Below are 21,633 nucleotides of genomic sequence, written 5' to 3'. Positions count from 1 at the left end.
GTCGGGGTGGGGGCTCGGACTCGGCACTGCCCCCGCGACTCGCACGGAAGGAGCGACGAGGCGGGGCGAGCCCTTCCCTGGTGGGTCTGGGGGTCCTCAACACGCACCAGCCGCGGGTCTCCAGGGGAGGGGGTGGCCGGGAGTCGGCCGAGGCCCCGCCCCCGAGGCCCCGCCCCCACGCGGCGCCCAGTCTCCGGGCTCCCGGGACCCGCTCCGCCCTCCACCGCCCCGCCCACCGCCCCTCGGGCGAGCCCAGCTCCCCAGCCCCACTCGCGGCCGAGCGCTGCGGAGCCTGGCTTCTCTCGCTGCGGGGTTCGCTCCGGGTCCTGCGCTCCCCGCTCGGCCATGGAGCCGGCCCCCGATGCCGCGGAGGCGCGCGCGGTGCGCGAGGCGCTGGGCCGCTACGAGGCGGCGCTGGAGGGCGCGGTGCGCGCGCTGCACGAGGACATGCAGGGGCTGCAGCGCGGCGTGGAGCGGCGCGTGGCCGAGGCGCTGCGCCTGGCCGGGCCGCTGGCGCGCACCGTGGCGGAGCTGCAGCGCGACAACCAGCGGCTGCAGGCGCAGCTCGAGCGCTTGACGCGCCAGGTGGAGGCGCTGGGTTTGGCGACCGGGCTGTCCCCCGCGCCCGGCACACCGGGCACGCCCAGCCCTCCGCCGGCGCCGGGCGTCCCGGACCACGCGCCCCGCCTGGGCTCCGCACGCTTCGCCAGCCACGCCACCTTCTCGATTTCGGGCCGCGGCCAGGTGAGCCCCGGGAAGCGCGGGCGCCGGGGAACTGGGGCCCCGCAGGTGCCGCTGCCGCCCCGAGTGCGAACGTCTGCTGGGCTGGGGTGGGGGCTGTGCCTCCACCGGCCGCGAGGACTTGGTGGTGGGAGGCCGGCCCCACTTCGGATTTGGAGAACACTCTCTCGGCCGGCCTGCGACACTTGTCTCGGGCCCCCTCCCTTCTGGGGAGCCGGACCTTGTCTGTCCTAAGTTTTGTCTCCCTCTCTCCGCTGTCCCGTGACAATAAGGGCTGGGACGCTGAGGTCCGGCCCCTGACCGGGGCCCCGTCCGCAGGTTGGAATGGTCAGCATCCCTGACTACCCCACCTCCCTTCACGCGCGCCCCCCCCCCCCCCCCCCCCCGGCGTTGCCGCTTCACTGAGGCCCGACGGTTCTGGTTATTGATTAACCAGATTGAGAACGCGAACCCCGTTGTGGGGGAGGGGCGGACGCAATGTGGTCTGGTGCAGCCAAGCAGGCGTGTTTTGGAACTCGCACTGCAGGGGGCAAATCCCTTACCGTGAAGGGATAGATGGAGAAACCAGACTAGAGCAGCGTCTAGATTCCTGAGCTCAGGGACTGGCCGGAGGCCCACACCGAGTGGGGGTGGGGCGGAGGCCGGTGTGGACCAATCACTGCCCTGAGCACGGGGCCTGGGGAGGCCGGTGAGAATGTCTCCGTGGGGTGTGCAGTGGCCCTCAGGTGAGATTTCCCCCTCAGCATAGACATGTGCTCTTGGTTTGGGTTTCCAGGGTCTGGGTGTGAGTAGTCTGCACCTGCTGCCCCTCAGTCAGTTCATCAGGCACTCAGGGCTGCACCGCAGGGGGGCAGGGGGTGGGGGATCAGATTAGCCCTTGCCCCTGGAGGTCCCACCCTGGGTGGGAGATGGCCCCAGATAGAGCAGTTCCAACAGTACAGGCAGCCAGAACAGATGTGCTCCCAACGCAATCATCCCTTCCCATGCGTGTCCCAGGAAGGCTTTGAGCTGCGGGCTCAGGGCTTGCTGCTGCTGGTGTGGATGGGGGTGCGGTGGGGGGCTGTGCAGCATCCTCCACAAGGCTGAAAGGACTCTCTGGCCAGCGGGGAGCCTGGTGGCTATGAGAGTGGAGGGGCACGGGACCTGGGCTTTGTCCCTGGGCCATGAGAGGTCCTCACACACGTGCTGGTGGCAGAGCCCCTGGGTGTCCCAGTGATCCATATGCAGTGTCTGGAAACAGGGACACGTTTAATTCTGTCCTGTGAGCACGACACGCTACGTGCCCATAGTGTAAAGTCACCACAGTGAGCTCACGTGTGCTTGGTGACCTGTGTCACCCTCGGTTTCTGAGGGTTCATTTTAACATGCATGTGCTACTTGTCTGCTTGTGGAAGCAGCTGCCCAAGTTTTAACAAAAATACTCCCAGAGCCATATATGTATGAATATGTATGTGTACATGCAAACACGTACATATGTGAGAGCATTCTCTCCAGTCATCCAACTCTTTCAGCGGGAGTTGGCTACGATCACCTGGGGTGGGCAGGAGCCCTGGGCAGAGGCTCCACCTCCAGCGCTGTGCCTGTATCCACTGTTTGTCACGCTGTAGCTTGGCCACAGTGAACCCCGGGGGAGAAGGGGGGAGGCACAGGGCCTCAGGGCCACACAGCGCGCTGCAGCCTTTGCATGTCCTTGTGCATGGAGCTGCCAGGGAGTCAGGAGGCCCTGGAGAGCCCACCCTTAGACATGGAGAGAGGGAGCCTTCTCCATTGTTGGGGCTCAGCAGGGAAGCTGCTGCAGCTGGGGGAAGAGGATGGAGACTCGGTTTGGGAGTAGGTTGTGGACGTCAGAGAGGCATGGGATGAGGTGGAACGGCAAGCATAGCTGAGTATGGGGTAGAAGGTAGCCAGGGTCTCCAGTGGGGTCAGGGGCTCTGCAGCCCCCTGAGCCTGGCTCCCTGGCCTGAGGCAGCTTCCCCCCATCTGACTAGGAGCACTGGTGCCCCCTTCTCTCGCAGCCCCCCTCTCAGAAGCCCCAACACAGGCTCCCAGCCAGTTTCTGGCAGTGAGGGGAGCTGTGTGGAGCCACCCACAGGCTCCCACTCCTGTGCTGTGACCAATGGTGTGTTCCTGGGCACTTGGTCATGAATAGGGAATCAGGGTTCCAGGGCAAGACTGAGCAGGGTCATGGCTGGGTGCAGAGGCTGCTGCTTTTCTGGTCTCTCTCTCTCTCTCTCTCTCTCTCTCTCTCTCTCTCTCTCTCTCTCACACACACACACACACACACACACACACACACACACACCCTCGCTGTGTCTCTGTCCCAGGGGAGTCTGGGTGTGAGGGTCGCACACTCTGGCCAGTGGTGGCTGTGCTCAGGCGTGTGGAGGCTGTGCTGTGCTGCCCATCTGTACAGCACTGAGATCGGGAGACCCGTTTGCGTCCCGCTGTTTTAAAGTGGGGACTGTCGGGGTGGGAAGTGGGTCATATTCAGCATGTCAATGTGCCCTGAACCCTGAGCACGAAAACCCTGACCTTGCTAAGGATCTTGCTCGTCAGGCTTACAGAGGTCCGATGGGAGCCAGGGAGTGAGGAGACAGAAGAGCAGCCAGGGAGGCTCCAGGACAGAGAGAGGACAGGTCAGTGGGGTAGGAGTCACCAGGGAGCACTCCATGCAGGAGGTCTGCGTCCCTGGAGCAGGTGGAGCTGGGTTGGGGGCATTTGCTGAGGCCTGGAGGGCATCTCCTCCCAATTAGTCCTCAGTTGCCTTGTATCTAAACCAGGGGGGCACTGTCCCAGCCCAGCTGGGCCTCTCGCACTGAGCAGGGTGGGTGATTATAACAGGGGCATCAGCCCAGACTGCTCACCAAAGTGTCTGTGGAGCCACAGCTGTGATCTGGCGGGTGAAGGGAGCCAGCTGGGGGCCTCGGTGGATGGTGGATGGCCGCCGCCGAGGCCAGGCCACAGTTGTTCCCTGGAAATGCCCTCTCGGCTGAGCTGGAGCCACTGGGTCCTCATGGCCGAGGTGGTGGAGTCCCTTAGGAACCACTGCCAGGAGCGAGGTGTCAGGCTGATCATGAAAGAAACCAGACTCGCCTTATCTGCCTTCCTTTCCCAGACACACTGTGTGATAAGGGAGTTAAATGCTTTGGGGAGAAGTTTGAGTTGAGTCTTTAAAACCATGGTGTGAAGGAGGAGGAGAGCGGGCAGCCGTGTTAACTGGCTTAGAATGGCGGTTCTGGCCGTCTGGGCTGTGCTGGACATACGCGTGGGCTCATGCTTGGGCTCCCGTGTCCACACATGGGCCTGTGTGGGATCACGCGGCACCGAGAGTGCCTGAGATACTGTTCCTGCTCTCACAAAAGTGTTTACAACGTCCCCAGTGAGAGTCTCTGAAATCAGACTTATCGCATCCCTGCCTATGCCTCTAACATTCCCAGGCCCGGGCTCCCGCACAGGGAGCCTCCCCTTTTTTAAATAATCCTCACCCAAGGATATTTTTCCCATTGATTTTTTTTTTTTTTTTAGAGAGAGTGGAGTGGAGGTCGGAGGGAGGGAGGGAGAGAGAGAGAGAAACATCAATGTGAGAGAGACACACGATTGGTTGCCTCCGCTCCGGCCCCTCTCGGCTCCTTGGCTTAAGGCAGTGGTTCTCAACCTTCTGGCCCTTTAAATACAGTTCCTCATGTTGTGACCCAACCATAAAATTATTTTCGTTGCTACTTCATAACTGTCATGTTGCTACTGTTATGAGTCGTAATGTAAATATCTGGTATGCAGGATGGTCTTAGGCGACCCCTGTGAAAGGGTCCTTCGACCGCCAAAGGGGTCGCGGCCCACAGGTTGAGCACCGCTGGCTTAAGGGCGCAGGTCCTGCTAGGGTGCTTACACTCGCACTTTTCCTCCCCCTCGTCTGATGCCGATGCCTCTCCCTGCCCGAGGGCCTGGGAGACGGTTTGCCTTGAGTGTCCTCTCTGCCCTCCAAAGGCCAGAGCTCTGTGTTGGGGTAGGAGGCACGAGTCCCAAACCTTGACTCTGCTGGACCTTTAGTCCAGGCTTGAAGTTAGGGGTGACCTTCTCCACCCTCGGCTTGAGCTGTGGGCAGAGCCCTTTCCCTGGGTGAGGAGTGGCTCCAGGCACAGGGATGGGGAGTTCGGGGCAGCTGCCGTGGGTCCTCCCAGCATGAGTTCGCCCGACCCCTTTCCCTCCGCTTTGGTGAGACCCCTTGGCAGGAATCCGGCTGGTTCGGAGCCACCTTCCTGTCTGGTTGTGACATCTGGTCCCCGGGGGCATCATGGGGTGTGGGCCTGCAACATGCAGGGGCAGGTGGCTATGGGGGTCCCCCCCAGTAGAGACCCACCTTCTTGGGAAAATGGTTTCATCATCAGCCTGTCCCTTCAAGCCCCTGCCTGGACCTGTAGAACCTGCTGGACCAGAGCAAGATGGATGGAGGGACATGGAGATAGGTGGGGGCTGGGGTTCAGGAGGGACTGGCTGTTGCTCCACCTCCTGCTGATCTGGCTTCCAGTTAGCAATGGGGTGCCCCAGGGGTGCCCTCCTCATGCTGGAATGCCAGGAGATGCACCCCCAACCTTCTCTATTGTTCCTTGGAGTAGGTGAGGCCCCTCCCCTTCTGTCCTCCTGAATCAGAAGTTGAGGGGTCACCTTCTCTCCAAGGCCAGGCTCTTGAGGCCTGTCCTCTCTCACTTCCCCAGAGACCCCACCTTGCAGAGGGTCCCCTCACTTTCTGGAGCCTCTCTCTCAGCCTATAAATGGCACCCTATCCATCTGAAAGAACCCCTCAGACCCCTTTGCTCCTCTCCCCTCAGGGCTACACTGACTGTGTGGTCTCCATTTCTCCCCAGCGTCTCCCCCAGGCCATCTCCTGTGCCCTGCCCTCACCTCTGATTCAGTCCCTAACCGTCCCAGTGACCTCTTTTTTTGCTAAACCCAATGGCTACTTTTTTTTTTTTAATTGTCTCAGTGACTTTTTAAAAAAATATATATATATTTTATTGATTTTTTACAGAGAGGAAGGGAGAGAGATAGAGAGCTAGAAACATCGATGAGAGAGAAACATCGATCAGCCGCCTCCTGCACATCTCCCACCGGGGATGTGCCCACAACCAAGGTACATGCCCTTGACCGGAATCGAACCCGGGACCCCTCAGTCCGCAGGCCGACGCTCCATCCACTGAGCCAAACCGGTTTCGGCCCAACGGCTGCTTTTTAGATCTCATCTCGACCTTCTTTTTCTTGACCTCAGGTCACCTTTGGATGCTGCCGACATGCCTGACCTCTTGATACACTTCCACCTGCCTTTCTCAACATTCTTCTGGTTTTTTCCCTGCCTGCCTGTGCCTTCTCACTCTCAGATGTCTCTCTGCCCCCCCCCGAAATGTGGTGCCGCTGCCCTGGCCCCATCAGCCCCAGGCCAGCTCTCCTTCTGCTGTGCCCTGGATTTGAGACCCCTGCTTCTTCATTTGTTTGTCCTCCTTCCTCCTAAACTTCACGCACAAATATCCAGCTACTTCCTGACCTCAACTCCCTGATGCCCCAGGGCACCTTCCCCTCTCATGTCCCAAACTGAAGTCCTTATGTCCGCACCAGCGTCCCTTCCCTTCCTAGCCACACCACTCACACCGGAAGCCCGGGTTTGGAGGAAGAGTGGCACCCTCTCTTCTCTGAGTCCTTCTTGCCCTTCGCTCTCCCGCTGTCCCATCACCCCACCTGGGACTAGTGAGGTGGCTGGCCATCTGGTTTCCCCTCCCATGCCACTCCCTTCCGGCTTCTGAAGGATGTCCCTGAAACACGGAGCTGATAACCTTCAGCTCTTTCTCACGTGTACATCCCCCTCCTGGGCCCTCATCTCCCGCCTGTACAATGGGGCTGGTAGCACCCACCTGGGAGGGCAGGCAAGCTGGTGTAAGCGGCATGCCCGGGAAAAGGGCCTGATGCTTGGTAGATCTCAAGTGGCACTTGCATAGCCTACTTCCATATTTCAAACAAATAAACAGACTCAAGGGGGGCATGACCTAACCCAGGTCATCTGGTGGTTGGCAGCCCAGCCGGGATGCCAGGCACTCCCGCTGGCTCTTGGCCTTGGCGCGCTCTCTGCACCCCTCCCCCACTTCTGCAGTGTGAAGCCAGTCAGGCCCCTGTGCTCTGGACCTCTGGGTGAATTTGTGCCCCTGTATCAATGCAAAGGCCGCAGTAGGAGGGCTCCAGGGCCCGTTGTGGGCCCAGAAGAAGCTTGCGTATGTCTCTGCATTTCAGCTGCTGCCACACAGACAGCCCGGCCAGCCTGCCCCGCTGGGATGAGCTGGAGCCACACTCTCCTGACACCAGTCATCTGGTCCAGCCTGGGATGGGGGCGGGGCCATCTTGCACACTCCTTTGGAACCCTCTCCATCTTGACCTTTGTCCCTAGCGTTTTGGGGTTCTGAGATGAGGCCAATGGAGGCGGCGTTTGCCTTGCAGGATCCCAGGGGCTCAACAGCTGGGGCTGGGTTTGCCCCAGTTTGCTGTGTATCGTTGGCCTCTCATGGCATGTCCTGCGGGCTCCCTCTCTCACATATGAATGTTGTTTGCTCTGCCAGAATCAGGAGGGCTTTGGGGAGCGATTTTGGGAGGGCGGCGGGCCCTGGCTGACTGGGCCTTTGCTGTTTCTGTGTCTCTCTAGAGTGTGGATCATCATGATGAAGCCAGCGAGTCGGAGATGAGAAGGTCCTCCAACCTGTGCGTCATCGAGAACGGGCACCAGCCAGGGGCAGGTAGGGGCCGGCTGCAGCGGATGGGTAGCTCTGGGGTCAGGGCCTTGGCAGCCATGCATCTGTGCCAGGCCCCCCCTTGGCTGGGTGGGGGGACTTGAGCATAAACCCTAACACATGGAGAGGCTGCCAGGAGAGCAGCCTCATTCAGAGAGAAGGAGATGTCAACACAGAGGGAAATGGGAGATCCTGGGAGGGGTGAGCTCTCCTGTTTCTGGAGGAATGCAAGCAGGGGCTGAGGGATTGTCCAGGCCTGAGCAGGGTAAAGAGTGGACGGACAGGCCATCTAGTGTTCATTGACCTGGCTGTGAGGGGAAGTTGGACCCGATGTCAGCTCTGGTTGGAGCAGTGAAAAATCCCGTTAGAGGAGGTCAGGGAGGCTGGAGTGGTCAGGGAGGCCTTCCTGGAGGAGGTGGGGAGGGGGTTCAGGGAGGCTCCAGCCCCAGTGGATGCCTGGCTGACACCACCACCTCCCTCTTGTCACATGTTGCAGGTCCAGGTGATGGACCCCCTGAGGCCACCCAGACCTTCCGGGCACCAGAGCCCCCCAAGCCTCGCCCCATGAGCCTCTCCTTGGGGCTGCCGCACCAGCCAGTCACGGCCGTCATGCGGGTCTCCGAGAGGTTCTCCGGAGAGACTTCAGCCACAGCTCTCTCGCCCACATCTGCTGCCATTCTGGGGGGCCTCAGCTCGAGCCCCAGTGAGGCCACCACACCCTGGACTCTAAGTCCCAGTGGTAGGAGCAGGGGAGACCCCAACTCTGGTCTGGGAGGGTGGGCAGGGGCTGGGGGTTGTTTAGCCACAGACTCAGACAATCTGGGGTCCAGCCCCAGCTCCCCCGCCTGTCACGCCCTTCTTTAGCCCATCCGCACCCTCCATCCTTCCCAGAATGCTCTCCCAGAGTGGCCATAAAGCAGCCGTGTCCTTGGCAGGTGGCTTTCATTAGAGGTCGAGGCTGTGGTTCGAAGGCGGCCTTTACCCTGCACACTTGGGCATAGTCCCCTCCAGGCCCGACTTGGGCCTGTGGTCAGGCCTCGGTGGTAGACCTGGGGTGGGCCACATGGGCCTCCCCAGTGAGGGTTTGCTGGATGCATAGCAGGGAGGCCCTGGGCCCTGTGCTCCCCAAAGCAGGTGGGAGCACTTTACAAGACCTTTCATGTCATCGCTCTATGTTCCCAACCTCCTTTCTTCACAACTGTTGGCTGAGGTGGGGCCATCTTAGCTCAGGGGTCTTACGTGTCCACGGAGTGACGCTGGGTGAACAGTGCAGGGCCGGGTCAGATGAGGGAGGCAGGCGGGGGCTGGCCCTCCATGAGACCAGCGTTTGTTGTTTCTCTCCCTCCCTTTGTCCTGCAGAGAAGAATTCTTCTCTCCCACGGTCCTTGGGCTCTGGCTATGGGGCAGTGACAGCAGGCAGGAGCAGTGACAGGTGAGTGGGGGCCCGTGTTCCTGGTGGTGGTGGTGGTTGGGGGGGTGGTCATCGCTCCCTCGGTGTCATCTGGGCTTGGCCTTGGACCCAGGGTGCCCAGGCCACCTGCAGGGAGCTCCCCGTGCTGACTCCAGGGGAAGGCACCCTCCTGGGCTTGTGGCCTCCAGAGAACTGAGGCAGTGGGATGCTGGGTAGGATCAGAGCAGGGAAAGTGAGGCAGTGGCGTTCGGTGGAGAGTTTTGCTTAGAGAAAAATGGCTGCAGGCTGGTTTTCCTATGGACCCTTCAAGGCAAGTCTGTTGAAAGACGGGAGGGATGTTTCCATTCCCCTGGAGGAAGGATCTCCACTCTCCTCTTTATCCATCCAGCCTGGCCAGGGTCCCTCAGAGCCGGCTGTGCCTGCCCCTGGCCTGGGAAGGTACCTGGAGAGGCCATAGGCTGTGGTACAGGCCTCCTCCTGCCTGCCCTGCGGGTGTCCCTGTGTTCCCCCAGGCCGGCTGGACTGTGATTGGAGATGGGGATGGGGGACTGGCTTGGCTTTCCTTTTTCTTTTAATAATAAAAGAATTGTGACTTTCTGGCAAACTGTTCCAGGGGGAGGACAAGAGGGGGTCTTATCTAGCAGCGGTGGAGGAGGGGAGTCTGGTTCTGGTGGGACCGGTTCTGGGCGCACCTCCTGGTAAGGGTGTCTCCTGCCTGCCTTGGGCATTGACACCCTCACCCAGTGAGGGGCCCTTCTCCCTCCTGCTTCAGACAGCAGCTCAGTTCAGAAAACCTGCCGAACCGGTCAGGGCCTGGAGCAGGTGGCGCTTTCTTCCTCCGCCTGCCACCAAGCCCCCATGTCTGCCTCATCTCACACTCAGTGGGAGGAGGGGCCCGGGCCTGGGTCAGGGGGTGATGGCTGGTGATGGGAGCCAGTGATTGTGTGAGGTGGCGATGACTCGTGGTTCTCTCCTCAGCCCCCCTCTGGTGACGCCGCCCCAGTCGCCCCCATCCCCGCAGCCGCCAGCTGCCACTCAGGCCCATCGCCGGGAGCTGGTGAGGTCGCAGACGCTGCCCCGGACCTCCAGTGCGCAGGCCCGGAAGGCTTTGTTTGAGAAGTGGGAGCAGGACACAGTGGGCAAGTACGGACATAGTCCTCAATCAGGCTGGGCCCCCAGAGCAGGCCCAGACCCCGCCTGGGCTCCACAAGGCACAGGCAGGACTGCTGGCCCTGAGCTGTTCCCTGGGGTCCTTCCCTAAGGTGTGACCTCTTGGGTGAGACACAAGGTCAGGGCCCGGCCACAGGTGGGCTGGGAGCCGGGCAAGGCCTGATGAGAGTCCTCTCTGCCCAGTCCCCAGGGGGGGTGCCCGGGCTGCCCTCATGCCCAAGTTCCTTGTGAGTCGTAGTCCCTGTGGTTTCTGGGAGAGACCAGAAGGCCAGGAGGGCAGTCCATTGGGATTCCCAGCAGGAGCTGGGAGGTGACACCCAGGACCCAAGCGCCCACCGGTCTGCCGTCATGCCTCAAACCCTCCCTTTAGAGACGGGCCCTCCTGTCAGTGCGGGGTAGTGACACCTGCTGCTTGCAGGGGGCAGCCCAGGCCTGTGATGACCACAGGACCCCAGTGCTGGCTCCCGAGGCTCCGACTCTAGTGAGGGAGACAGACCCAGGGGGTGTCCTTGGGGCCCAGAAGAGGAAACCATCCTTCTAGGTTAGGAAAGAGCCATCAGCATGGGTGGCCTCAGAGGGAGGCTCAGAAGGAGGGGTTCCCAGGGGCACCTAGAGGCTGGAAGAGGGGATGGTCCTCCCAGATACCGTCAAGGGTGGCTGTGTAGCTGGTATTCAGGGCTCACGCCTGGACATGGGGGTGAGGGAGGCTATGTACTGACAAAGTGCCTTCCTGGGTGAGCAGAGTGAAGGGGCCACCTTCCGGGCGATGTGGGGGTGGCTGGGGACTCCCCTGCTTCTCAGTGGAAATGGCGGCCCCCACGGCAGCCTGCACTCCCTCCACAGGGGCAAAGGCGAGGCCCGGGCCAAGCTGAAGCGGTCCCAGAGCTTCGGGGTGGCCAGCGCCAGTAGCATCAAGCAGATCCTGCTCGAGTGGTGTCGCAACAAGACACTGGGCTACCAGGTGAGCCTGGTCCCACCCTGGCCCCTGGGCCCCCCTCCAGGGGCTTGACTAAGCATCACCCCTTGCTTTTGTTTTCCTGGCCAGGGTAACAACCTGGGGGGGGGCAGGGCGGAGTGGGGGTAGGAGCTAGAGAAATTGTGCCTCCCCAGTCAGTCCCTAGCACAGGGGTGGGCAAACTTTTTGACTCGAGGGCCACAATGGGTTCTTAAACTAGACCGGAGGGCCGGAACAAAAGCATGGATGGAGGGTTTGTGTGAACTAATATAAATTCAAAGTAAACATCATTACATAAAAGGGTACGGTCTTTTTTTTTTTTTAGTTTTATTCATTTCAAACGGGCCGGATCCGGCCCGCGGGCCGTAGTTTGCCCACGGCTGCCCTAGCAGATCCCAGGAGTCCTGTGTCTGGACCTGTGTAGATTGGTCTAGTGCCCCTCGTGGCGTGAGGTCCGGTGACTGTAGCTGGTGCCTGTGGCTGAGCTGAGTGGATGCTGGCCCTCGAGCAGGGGCTGGAGAACCTGCCTGGGGGATTGCGCTGGGCAGGGAGCGGAGGTGGGGCCCCACCCCTCACCTGCCGGCGTGGACCTCGCCTTGCTCGCAGCACGTGGACCTGCAGAACTTCTCCTCCAGCTGGAGTGACGGGATGGCCTTCTGCGCCCTGGTGCACTCTTTCTTCCCCGACGCCTTCGACTACAGCGCCCTGAGCCCCACGCAGCGGCAGAAGAATTTCGAGCTGGCCTTCACCATGGCCGAGTGAGTAGATGGCAGTCCCACTGGCTCCGGCCTGGCCCCGTCCCGGAGCCCCACCGCTGCATGGGTGGAGCACAGGGGCCGGCAGAATGCGGGGCAGCCCACGCACGCAGGGCCGAGGACCTTGAGGCCTTCCAGCCTGCTGTCCCCTGGATAGATGGGGAGATTGCGTCCTGGAGGTGGGGAGCTGCCTGGGTCCCCAGCACTTGGTCTTGGAGCCGGGCTCTCTCCTTGGCGCACCTGCCCTTTTTGCTGGGTGGCTGGCCTCTGGCGGACAGTCGGGGAGACGGCGTGATGGGCAATGGGATGATGCTGTCAGAGCACTGAGTCTGCCCTCGCGGGGCTGGTGGAAAGATGCAGCCGCCTGGGCGAGCCACAGCTGTGATTGATCAGCAGGAAATTCAGTGATATCTGCTTGGGGGACATTTAAAAAACTTCTCCAATAAGTATAGGGTGCCCCAAAATTCACGCAAGATTTGCAATTCAATTCAATTGCAAATCTTGGCATGACTTTTGATACACCCTATAGATGTTGCTTCCCTAAACATTATTCTAGGCCAGTGATGGCGAACCTTTTGAGCTCGGCGTGTCAGCATTTTGAAAACCCTAACTTAACTCTGGTGCCGTGTCACATATAGAAATTTTTTGATATTTGCAACCAGAGTAAAACAAAAGATTTATATTTTTGATATTTATTTTATATATTGAAATGCCATTTAACAAAGAAAAATCAGCCAAAAAAATGAGTTCACGTGTCACCTTTGACATGCGTGTCATAGGTTCGCCATCACTGTTCTAGTGTCTCATAGAACACTATCTACCTTCTCCCTACCCACTCACAGGGAGAAGGGGGGGTGGGGGCAGTTCTGGGATCAGGAGGCGCTTGTGAAGCCAGCGGAGGTTTGGTTATTGTCGGAGGGCAGCCCCCGCATCAGGAGCAGGCGAAGTGGGATGCATCTGCCAGGGTTCTGCCGGCGTGCGTGCGCACTGGGTCAGCGAGGGACTCCTCACGAGGTGCGGGCGGGAGTGAGGCCTGGGGCCAGGTGCCAGGCAGCGCCCTCGGCTAGTCAGCCTGAAGTGATGGGAACCGGGGAGCAGAGCTGTGCAGAGGGCTGGCTGAGAGGAACTGCGCTTTGGGGCAGTGGCTCTGACCAGCTCGCAGTGACCTGGCAGGGCCGGAGCTGGGGGATGGACCCTCTGCCCTCGCTCTCCTCCTGCCCTCCACACCAGGGCATCTTCCTGGCTGAGCACAGGCAGAGCGCAGGGGAGCCATTGCTGCCTCCATTCAGGCCCCCGAGCAGCACCAGGCACAGATGAGCGTGTGCAGGGCCGCCTGATGCTAAGCCTGGTGGCCTTGAGGGGAGGAAGGCCTCCAAAGCGCAGTTTCCTGGAGGGAACATTCTCATTGCCTCCTGCCCAGCGCCCACCTGCCCACCTGCCTTTGTGCCAGTGGCTTAAGCCTCTGCTTTGTGGTCTGTGCTGAGAGCCCATGTCTAGGAGGTGCTCTCCTGTGCTTGTCGAGTTGGAGGAGCCCTCACCCCAAGGCCTCCTCACTCCATTCCCTGCCTACCCTTCCGGCCCCCGCACCCACTGGAGCCTGGCCAGGGAAGGAGTGGGAGCCAGCAGGTGACGGGACCCGCATTGGGTCCCGAAGGGCTCGCCTCGAGCGGAGGCAGCGAGGCAGCGGCCCCTCTCCGAGCAGCAGCTCTTGCTCTGGGGGCCGAATGGAGACCTGGCTCCCTGCTCCCGGCCTGAGTTGTTGGAACATGAGCATTGCCCCTGTTGTGTTGTCTCGGATGACGCGCTTGGACTCTCGGCCCCCTCGGGGTCATAAGAACTCCTTGTATACTTTAAAAGCCTTCTCTTTCCTGGCTGCTTGGGATTAGCTGTCATCCTAATTGCAGAAACAGCTTCGGATGGAGTGTGTTATGCAACTGGCTCCAGACCACGGTGAAGTAGAGCCAAGTGCACGAGGCTGGGGAGGGGCGCCTCCGCGGGATGAGGCCCAGCTGCCTGAAGCCCAGCAAACGGACCGTCAAGACTCAGACTGTCAGAGTCTGCAGGGCCGGGTCTCTGGCGTGGGTACCCCGGGACCCACCCCAGCTGGGTGAAGCCACACCTGGCTACGGAGCTCTCCATCAAGTCCGGTGGGCCAGGCAGGGCCAGCTCATGCCCCGGCTGCCTTGGTTCCCCTCAGCCCTGGGCCTGTGGCAAGGAGAGGGAGGCCCTGGGCCATGGTGGGGGGTGGGGTCGGGGCAGGGGGCGGCCCTGCACCCCGGCTCTCAGGGAGCACAGCTTCCCTTGGCAGCCAGAGCCGGAGCATTTGGTGGCTCTGCTTTCCCAGCATGAGGTTTGAGCGGGGAGCCTCCAGACTCCAAGCAGATGTTTCTGCTGTCCCAGCCTGGGGAGCAGTGGCGGAGGCTGCTCCAGGCTTTGCCTCCCTCCTCCCTCCTCCCCAGAGCAAACGGCCAGGGGTAAGAAACTTGGCCCTGCCTCCCTGCAGCCCAGCCTGTTCCTGGCTGGGGACGGGAGGATGGTCTGCCAGGCCCCTGAAATGCATTCTTGCTTTTCTGCTGACTCGAGGGGGCCAGCATGTCTGTGTGGGGAGCTTGCTCAGAGTCTGGGAAGGTGCCTCCCCTCATGAGTCATCCAGGAGGTTATCTCGAAGGTACTTACTGCAGAGGGCTTGGGAGGTGGGCCTGGCTGTCCGAGGTGCTGGGGGGGACAGCAGCTTGGTCACCCCGTTTCCTGGCTGGTTAGAGGAGATGGAAAGGAAGCACAGAGACACCTGCTCGAGGATCCCATCTACCAGCGTTACCCCGTATTCCTTAGGTTCGACACCCAAAGCCAAGCAGAGGTGCGGGGCTGCTGGAGGCCGCCAAGAGCCGCACAGGCAGTGGGACGGAGCTAAGAAAGGCAGTTTAGGAGCAGGCAGTGTGGGGGGAGAGGAGCCTGGGCTCTGATGAAGTTACAGGCTTTGGAAGGGCAAAGAGGACAGGAATGGGGCCTCCCGACATTGGGTCCACCTCACATCAGGAAGGAAAAGTTTCCAGATCCTTCTGTGAGCGAGTTCCTTAAAAGTACAGAGACGCGTCCAGCTGGTGTGGCTTAATGGTTGCGTGTCGACCTATGAACCACAAGGTCAAGGTTCGATTCCTGGTCAGGGCACATGCCCGGGTCGTGGGCGCGATCCCCCGTAGGGAGTGTGCAGGAGGCAGCTGATCGATGATTCTCTCTCAGCATTGATGTTTCTATCTCTCTTTCCCTCTCCCTTCTCTGAAATCAATAAAAAAATATATTTAAAAAGCACAGAAATGCATCAGGGCCTGCAGAGTAAAAGTGACTTATGCTTCTCCTCCGCCCCCCCCCCACCCCCCAATAATTTACAGCCACAGAGATTCCTCGTGGCCTAATCCGTGAGAACGGATGCGGTGTTGACAGCAAGATGAGCTCTTTCTGTCGGACAGGTGTTCAGGACTTGGAAAGCGGAGGGCCAGCCCCTTTTATGGGTACTTGACCCTCTGCACCCTTTCCCCCCTCATCTCCCATGGAGCCAGACGTGCGGCCCGAGGCTCCCACTTGCCCTGCGCGGAATGTGCCCCGCTCTCGGGTTACTCGGAGCAGAAGGGGCTTCCAGGCTATTTGTAGTGTCCATGTGTCTCTGCCTAAAACCAGATAGGAGGCTGCAGCCCGAGCTCTGGCATCCTGGTCTTAGAGAAGCTTAAATAAGTAAAAATAACCCCTGCCGGCCCTCCCCCACCTCCCTCACGGGCCAGCCCTGCGGCGGCTGAAGACCACGATGGACTGGAGCAGGAGAAAGCCCTGCTATAAACCTCTTCGAACCCCCGCCGAGGTGGGGCTCGGTAAATGCATTTAACACGGCTGGTACCCAGATGTTATCCCCGGTTCTTGCTGTGCGGGGACATTGGGAGTGATTTGTATTTTCTCCTTTGGACTGTTCCATGTTGTTTACATTAGTTAAAACAAGTTTGTATCGTTTATGCAAAATTTAAATTTTATTTAAAAGGCAGTTAGGGCCTCTAATATTTGAGACTTAAACATTTTTGTTAAAGTCGCCGATCATCACCTTTCTCATCTCCGGTCTCATAAACTGTGTCCTCGGCTTCGGGCAATCTCGTCATTACTATCGTGGTGGGTCAGCTGGGGTGGGGGCCCGATGGATGTGGCCCAGGCATCCTCGTTCGCTGGGGAAGCCAGCACCTTGCCCACCGCTTCCTGCCTGGGTAGGAGAGGGTTTGGCCAAGGGTGAGGCCTTAGCGCCAGTCCCGCCTGCCACCCTGCTTTCAAAGACTCGCTGCCTGGGCGGGGATGTCATTGCTCCGAGGGTCAGTGCCACCTCGAGGATAGAGAGGGACCAGCTCGCCCTGTCCGCACAGGTTGGACGACACCTGGGATGTGCTGGCAGTTCTGGATGCGCTCCATGAGGGGACAAGAAATCAGAACAAGCGCAACAGACAGGGCCCAGTACCCTTTGGGAGCAGTGAAGGCACCACAGTATTTTGTTTGAGGGAAAGACACGGATATGAAAATGGCCTTCCAACAGGGCTCCTTTGTGGGGGGAACATTTTTAACCTGAGAAGAGCCTGTGAGAACAATAGGTGTAAACAGTCAAGAGGGCAAAGAGTGCCCAGCCAGTGTGCTCAGTGGTTGAGCAGTGACCTATGACCCAGGAGGTCACAGTTTGATTGTCCGTCAGGGCACATGTGCAGGTTGCGGGCTCGATCCCCAGTGTGGGGTGTGCAGGAGGCAGCCAATCAGTGATTCTCTCTCATCATTGATATTTCTAGCTCCCTCTCCCTTCTTCTCCGAAATCAGTAAAAATATATCTGAGAAAAAAAGAGGGGGAAAGAGCATGAGAAACGAAGGGAAACCTCTCATGGCAGTGCCACCTGTAGAGGGATCCACACTGCCCTCCTCAGATTCCAGGGCCCCTTCCCTGGACCTGGCGGTGGGCGGGCCAGGCAGGGCCTTCAGAGGGACGGTTGGTGCTTCTGATGGGGGTGTTTGGAGGATGGTATTTCAGTTCTCTTCCACGGCCGAGGTTCCGGGTTCTAATGCTGCCCACATTTAATAGGGGGCTGCTGAGGCCACGCTGTTGGTGGTGATGCCCTGGGCACACAGGCGGTGTCCGCTCACACACACCTGAGGTCCTCTGGCAGCAGCCCTGGGAGGGAGGGAGGAGGGGAGGTGCTCTCCTGGGCTGCAGGTGAGGAGGAGGGCGCCAGATGCTACACGATAGCTCAGGAAGGTGAACTCAGGTCCCCGGAGAACCCTCGGGAGAACTCCGATTTTCAGACCTTGACCGTGGACAAAGCACCTTTGCATGCCTGCCCTTGTCAGAGCGCCGACTTTCCTGACACTGAGCCCTGTCTGGCCCGACCTGGGGAGCAAGGGTGCCCGCTCATTGGGCCAAACCACTCGCCACCCCACAAAGCTGTTGGATTCTCTTACAGGCTGCCCGCTCCAAACCGAGGGGGGAGGCGGCAACGGGATCTGGGACAGTTGTCTCCATTTCGCCTTGACATTTGGTTTCTGATAGGAGGCCTGGCGTCAGGCCAGCGCCACGAAGCAGGGCCCTGTGCTAATGTCATGGGCCTTGTCTCTGGAGCACGCAGGCCCAGGGTCGGTGGGGACTAGTAGGAAGTGCTGCGTGAGCCACGGGAACGGGGTCACAGCTCTGGGGTACAAGGCACATGAAGACACACAGCCTCCCAGAAAGGAGCAGGGCGGGGGGGAGCCCACTGAGAGGGGGAGCAGAGGCAGGAGGGTGATTTTTCTGCTGTTTCTTGAGCTCTTTCCATGTGCCAGACACTGTTCCATCTTGTTTGCATGGATTAGCTCACTGATCCTCACACCACCCTGTGAAGTGGCTGTTATTCCAGACGGGGAAACTGAGGCGCAGAGCATTGAAGTCTCTTGCCCCAAGTCCGATGGCTAGTAAGGACGGAGGTGGGATGGGAACCCTGACAGCCGTGCACTTGGTGGTGTGGGTGAGGAAGACCGGGGACGCCTGGGACTGCAGAAGGGCACGCGGATGTTGAAGGAAGGACACTGATGGCTGGACCAAGTGCAATTGTCTTTGCCCTTTTGGGTCTGCCTGGCGCCGCCGGGCCAGCCCCACCTGGTGCCCCGGGGAGGCGTCGCTCGGCTTCGCAGAGGACGTCTTTAAAGACTCAGTGCTGAGGTGCGCAGCGCGTCGTCCCTGAACTATGGGTTCTCGCTGTCCTACCTCCATGGAGCCGAGGCCTTCAGCCGCCTCCCAGCTGGGATGGCGGAGGGAACAGCTTCCGTTACATCCAGCGAAAGGCGCCAGTTCCCACACGCATCTGTGCCAGGGGCCAAAATTAAACCAGTGTCTCCCATGGCATGAGGCACAGGGCCTGGGGGGAGGGGAGGCAAGGTGATTTTAGGCAATGTTTTAAACTTTGAGTGGTAACCCATCAATAGGTGGTAAACTCAGTGCAGTGGCTCATCACCAGCATTAAAAATAAGAGGCAGGGGAGAAATAAAGATGGAATATTATAGAGAGAATATGGGTAGTAGGGTATTTTTGTGAAATGTTATTTCCTCATATATGTGTGTGCGGAATCATGATGAAAAGTCTCTCTCTAACCATGGATCACGGTTAGAAAAAGTTTAGAATCGCTGTTTCAGGAGGCATAGGGGTGAATTTGTTTTTACTTTATTCTTTCGACAGCAGGTCCTTGAATAATGTTTCCTTCAACGTCGTTTGGTTATAATGTTGATGAGATGGTGTAGAGCAAGCATGTCAAACTCGCAGCCAGCGGGCCTTGCATGCGGCCCGTTGAGTTTGACATGCCTGGGTAGGGACTCTAGTTTATAGCAGTTAGCCTTTGGTAAAATTGGTTTCGTTGTACATCCTTTTGCTAAAGTTGCAGAACCTATCCGCATGGTTAAGTAAGGACGTTCCCTGCATTTATTTTTATAGTTTATGCTGATTTTCCATATACTGCTGGGATACAGTGACTTTTTTAAGTTAAATTTAGTGAAATTTAATTTGACTGAAAATTGATGTACGTCTACCTAAATGAAAATCTGAGTTGCATGGGTGCTTCCCGAATGTGGGAGTTTGGTAAACGCTGTGTTAGACGAAGTGACTGCACAGGGTCTCCTGAGGGGGTTGGAATTCTCTGCTGGGTGGGGGCGGGGCGGGGGGGGGGGCGTTCGGGGAGCCTCCAGCTCCAGGCTGAGTTCCCCTCTCCTGCGGGGCTGACCGCCAGGGGCTGGCGGATGTCGAGGACAGAGGACCTGCGTTCTGATGGGGCTGCTGTGTTTCAGGAACCTGGCCAACTGCGAGCGCCTGATCGAGGTGGAGGATATGATGGTGATGGGCCGCAAGCCGGACCCCATGTGTGTCTTCACTTACGTCCAGTCGCTGTACAACCACCTGCGTCGCTTTGAATGAAGCCCCGTGGGCCTGGAGCACCGCATCGCAACCCCAGGAGGAGCCCCCCGGGGCGCTTAGCCCCCGGAGCAGGGCAGGCGAGAAGCCGCGTCCTGGTGTGGGCGCTGCGTGCTCAGTGGTGTGTGACCGCGCCCGTCCGCCCAGCTGTGTTCCTGATTAAAGCGCCCTGAGCCTGCTCCGACTGCGTTGATCACAGCCAGGGGCTTGAAGGAAAAGGGAAAATTACCAGAGAGAGAGAAATTGGTGCTAAGTAATTATCTTCCTTAAAAAAAATGCTTGTCTGTAGATCCCCGAGTGCTAAATCACAAGTTTCCCTCTGGTGAGTCTGATCCATTGGTTTCACAGGGTTACGTTGATTACCAAGTGTTTTTTTATCAAAATACCCAGAGTTTTTTACTTCCTCACACTATTGTAGTTTCCTTTCCTCCCTCCCTCCCTCCGGGCCAAGGCCAGGAAACAGAGAGGCCGCTTAATCAGCAGCCTGACAAAGAAGACCGAAGTCTTGGGAAGAAAGAGTTTAATCACTCCCAGGTCCTGGGCTACAGATGACCTTCAAGTCACCTTGGCTCTCCAGGGAGATGGGAGGGCTCTCGCCTGGTCCCAGAGGCTCTGGTCCTCCCGGGAGGCCCCGCAAGCGTTTGGCTAAGAATAGGCTGTCCTGCAGTTAACACTTTGGTGTAGAGAGGTAGTTTGTATTCACAGCTTTTTTTAGAGGATTTGCTGCAGATATTTATAAAAAGTAACTCCATCTGTACCATTGACCGTTTGTACATAAAAGATGTGTCGAACTTCCCTTGGGGTTTGTTCTTTCTTTTGGGGGATGTGGGGCCCATGACTAGGCGGTTCTACTGACATGCCCCCTTTACTGTTTCTGTACCTGAATCACTCGCCTAAAGGTTGAAAGTCACATTTGCTCATCTCAGCCGTGGAAGGAGCATGGACAGAGAGCGCCCCTTGTGGATCCGTGTTGGCTGACAAGCAGGGGCCCACCACAGCAGGTTCTGGGGAGGACCCACCAGCGAAGGAAGCCCATCCAGGAATGCTGGGCTTATTTTCACAGCTGTTTGGTGGCAGGCTTTTTAAATTTAAGAAAAATATTTTTATTGATTTCAGAGAGGAAGGGAGAGGGAGAGAGAGAGGAACATCAGTGATGAGAATCATTGATCAGCTGCTTCCTGCACAACTCCCACCGGGGATCGAGCCTGCAACCCGGGCATGTGCCCTGACCAGGAATGGAACCCTGACCTCTTGGTTCATAGGTCAACGCACAACCACTGAGCCACACCGGCCGGGCGGTGGTAGGCTTTTAGTAGAACATCTATAGATTCTTTAAAGCCACAGCCATTAGCTTGCTCTTATTCAAGAACCATTTTCTACTTGGGTTGGGTTTTCTTTGTAAGGAACGAATATGTGTCTTCAGCTCAGACAGTGGGCTCCAAACACCACCACACCTGTACGCCTGCTCAGAGTCGCGTGGGTGTCTACTGTGTTGTGTATTGGGACAGAGCTCTTTTGGGGTGGCAGGAGGATCGGGGCGGAGCTTGCCGTGTGGGTGAGCCAGGGCTCAGCAGTCTCGTTCAGTTCTTTGGATGCTCCCACCGTGGGGACCACTCCCGTTCCAGCGCTCATCTCCGGAGGCTCAAGAGGGCAATTCCTATTAGCGAAGACCCAGTGCCTGGTCCTGTCATGCTGAAGCTTAGGCTTTCAGGCCCAAAGCCAGTTTGGGAACACGAGGGTTCTATAAAAAGCCCGCCTATGTTACCGAGTACTCACACATGTTACACGCAGCTCTCCCGAACTGCAGACATGGCCTTGCACCTCCGCACATGAAGTGGAGCAGGTCCTGCCAGAATAAGGAACGATTTCTCTTAAACTTGAGGGATCGTGTCCCTCATGTCTCACAATCAGAATAATACAGACTTGATATTTTAAAAGTAGGTTCTGCAAGGTTGTTGTCTGTGGCCTTGGGGGAGGGCTCAGATTTGATGGGCTTTAAACTTGATTGCCTCTAGGACAAAGCCTGCGGGTTCCAAGCCACAGGGGAGAAGGGCAGGAAGGCCACATGATCTCAAGATGTTTGGAAACCACTGTATTAGATGACGGTTACACGCAGGTTCCCATTTGTGAAACTCTATTTCAGGTTGCCTTCTACCATGGTATATAAACCCTTTCACATCTTCCCCCCTGCCCCCTCCGGAGAGAATCATTTCTCAGAGCTGCTTGTAAGATTCTTCTGCTTTTTCCAGATACATTTCTTCACCTGGATTTTGTTAAAACTTATTAAATCTGCCCAAATTGGCTTGTGTGTTTCCCTGCAGTGAACGTTTCACCAGAGCCAAGAGGGGTTTTCTGACGGCTGATGGCTATTTCTCAAGGCAAGCGAGAGCTTA

General features: G+C 58.4%; 1 protein-coding gene across 5 annotated transcripts; it reads left to right on the top strand.

Annotated features, from left to right (window-relative positions):
* Window positions 1–248: 248 nt before the first annotated feature.
* SMTNL2 (smoothelin like 2) lies at window positions 249–20,035 on the top strand. 5 transcript variants are annotated; one of them, XR_009449096.1, is made up of 9 exons: window positions 251–744; window positions 7,421–7,511; window positions 8,002–8,244; window positions 8,865–8,937; window positions 9,895–10,059; window positions 10,912–11,047; window positions 11,648–11,799; window positions 13,701–13,903; window positions 19,117–19,232. XR_009449096.1 is itself a non-coding variant. In XM_059669023.1 (8 exons), the coding sequence occupies exons 1-8, from the start codon at window positions 346–348 to the stop codon at window positions 19,241–19,243; spliced, it is 1,386 nt and encodes a 461-aa protein (XP_059525006.1). In that variant the 5' UTR covers window positions 253–345; the 3' UTR covers window positions 19,244–20,035. The 5 variants fall into 5 exon arrangements, 4 of the variants coding, with proteins under 4 accessions (XP_059525008.1, XP_059525009.1, XP_059525006.1 ...); XM_059669023.1 differs by lacking the exon at window positions 13,701–13,903 and having other exon boundaries at window positions 253–744; window positions 19,117–20,035; XM_059669024.1 differs by lacking the exon at window positions 13,701–13,903 and having other exon boundaries at window positions 255–744; window positions 10,930–11,047; window positions 19,117–20,035.
* Window positions 20,036–21,633: the final 1,598 nt, after the last annotated feature.

The sequence above is a fragment of the Myotis daubentonii genome, chromosome 16, assembly GCF_963259705.1.
Source record: "Myotis daubentonii chromosome 16, mMyoDau2.1, whole genome shotgun sequence".
Lineage (NCBI taxonomy): Eukaryota > Metazoa > Chordata > Mammalia > Chiroptera > Vespertilionidae > Myotis > Myotis daubentonii.
This window is presented reverse-complemented; position numbering and strand designations above follow the sequence as displayed.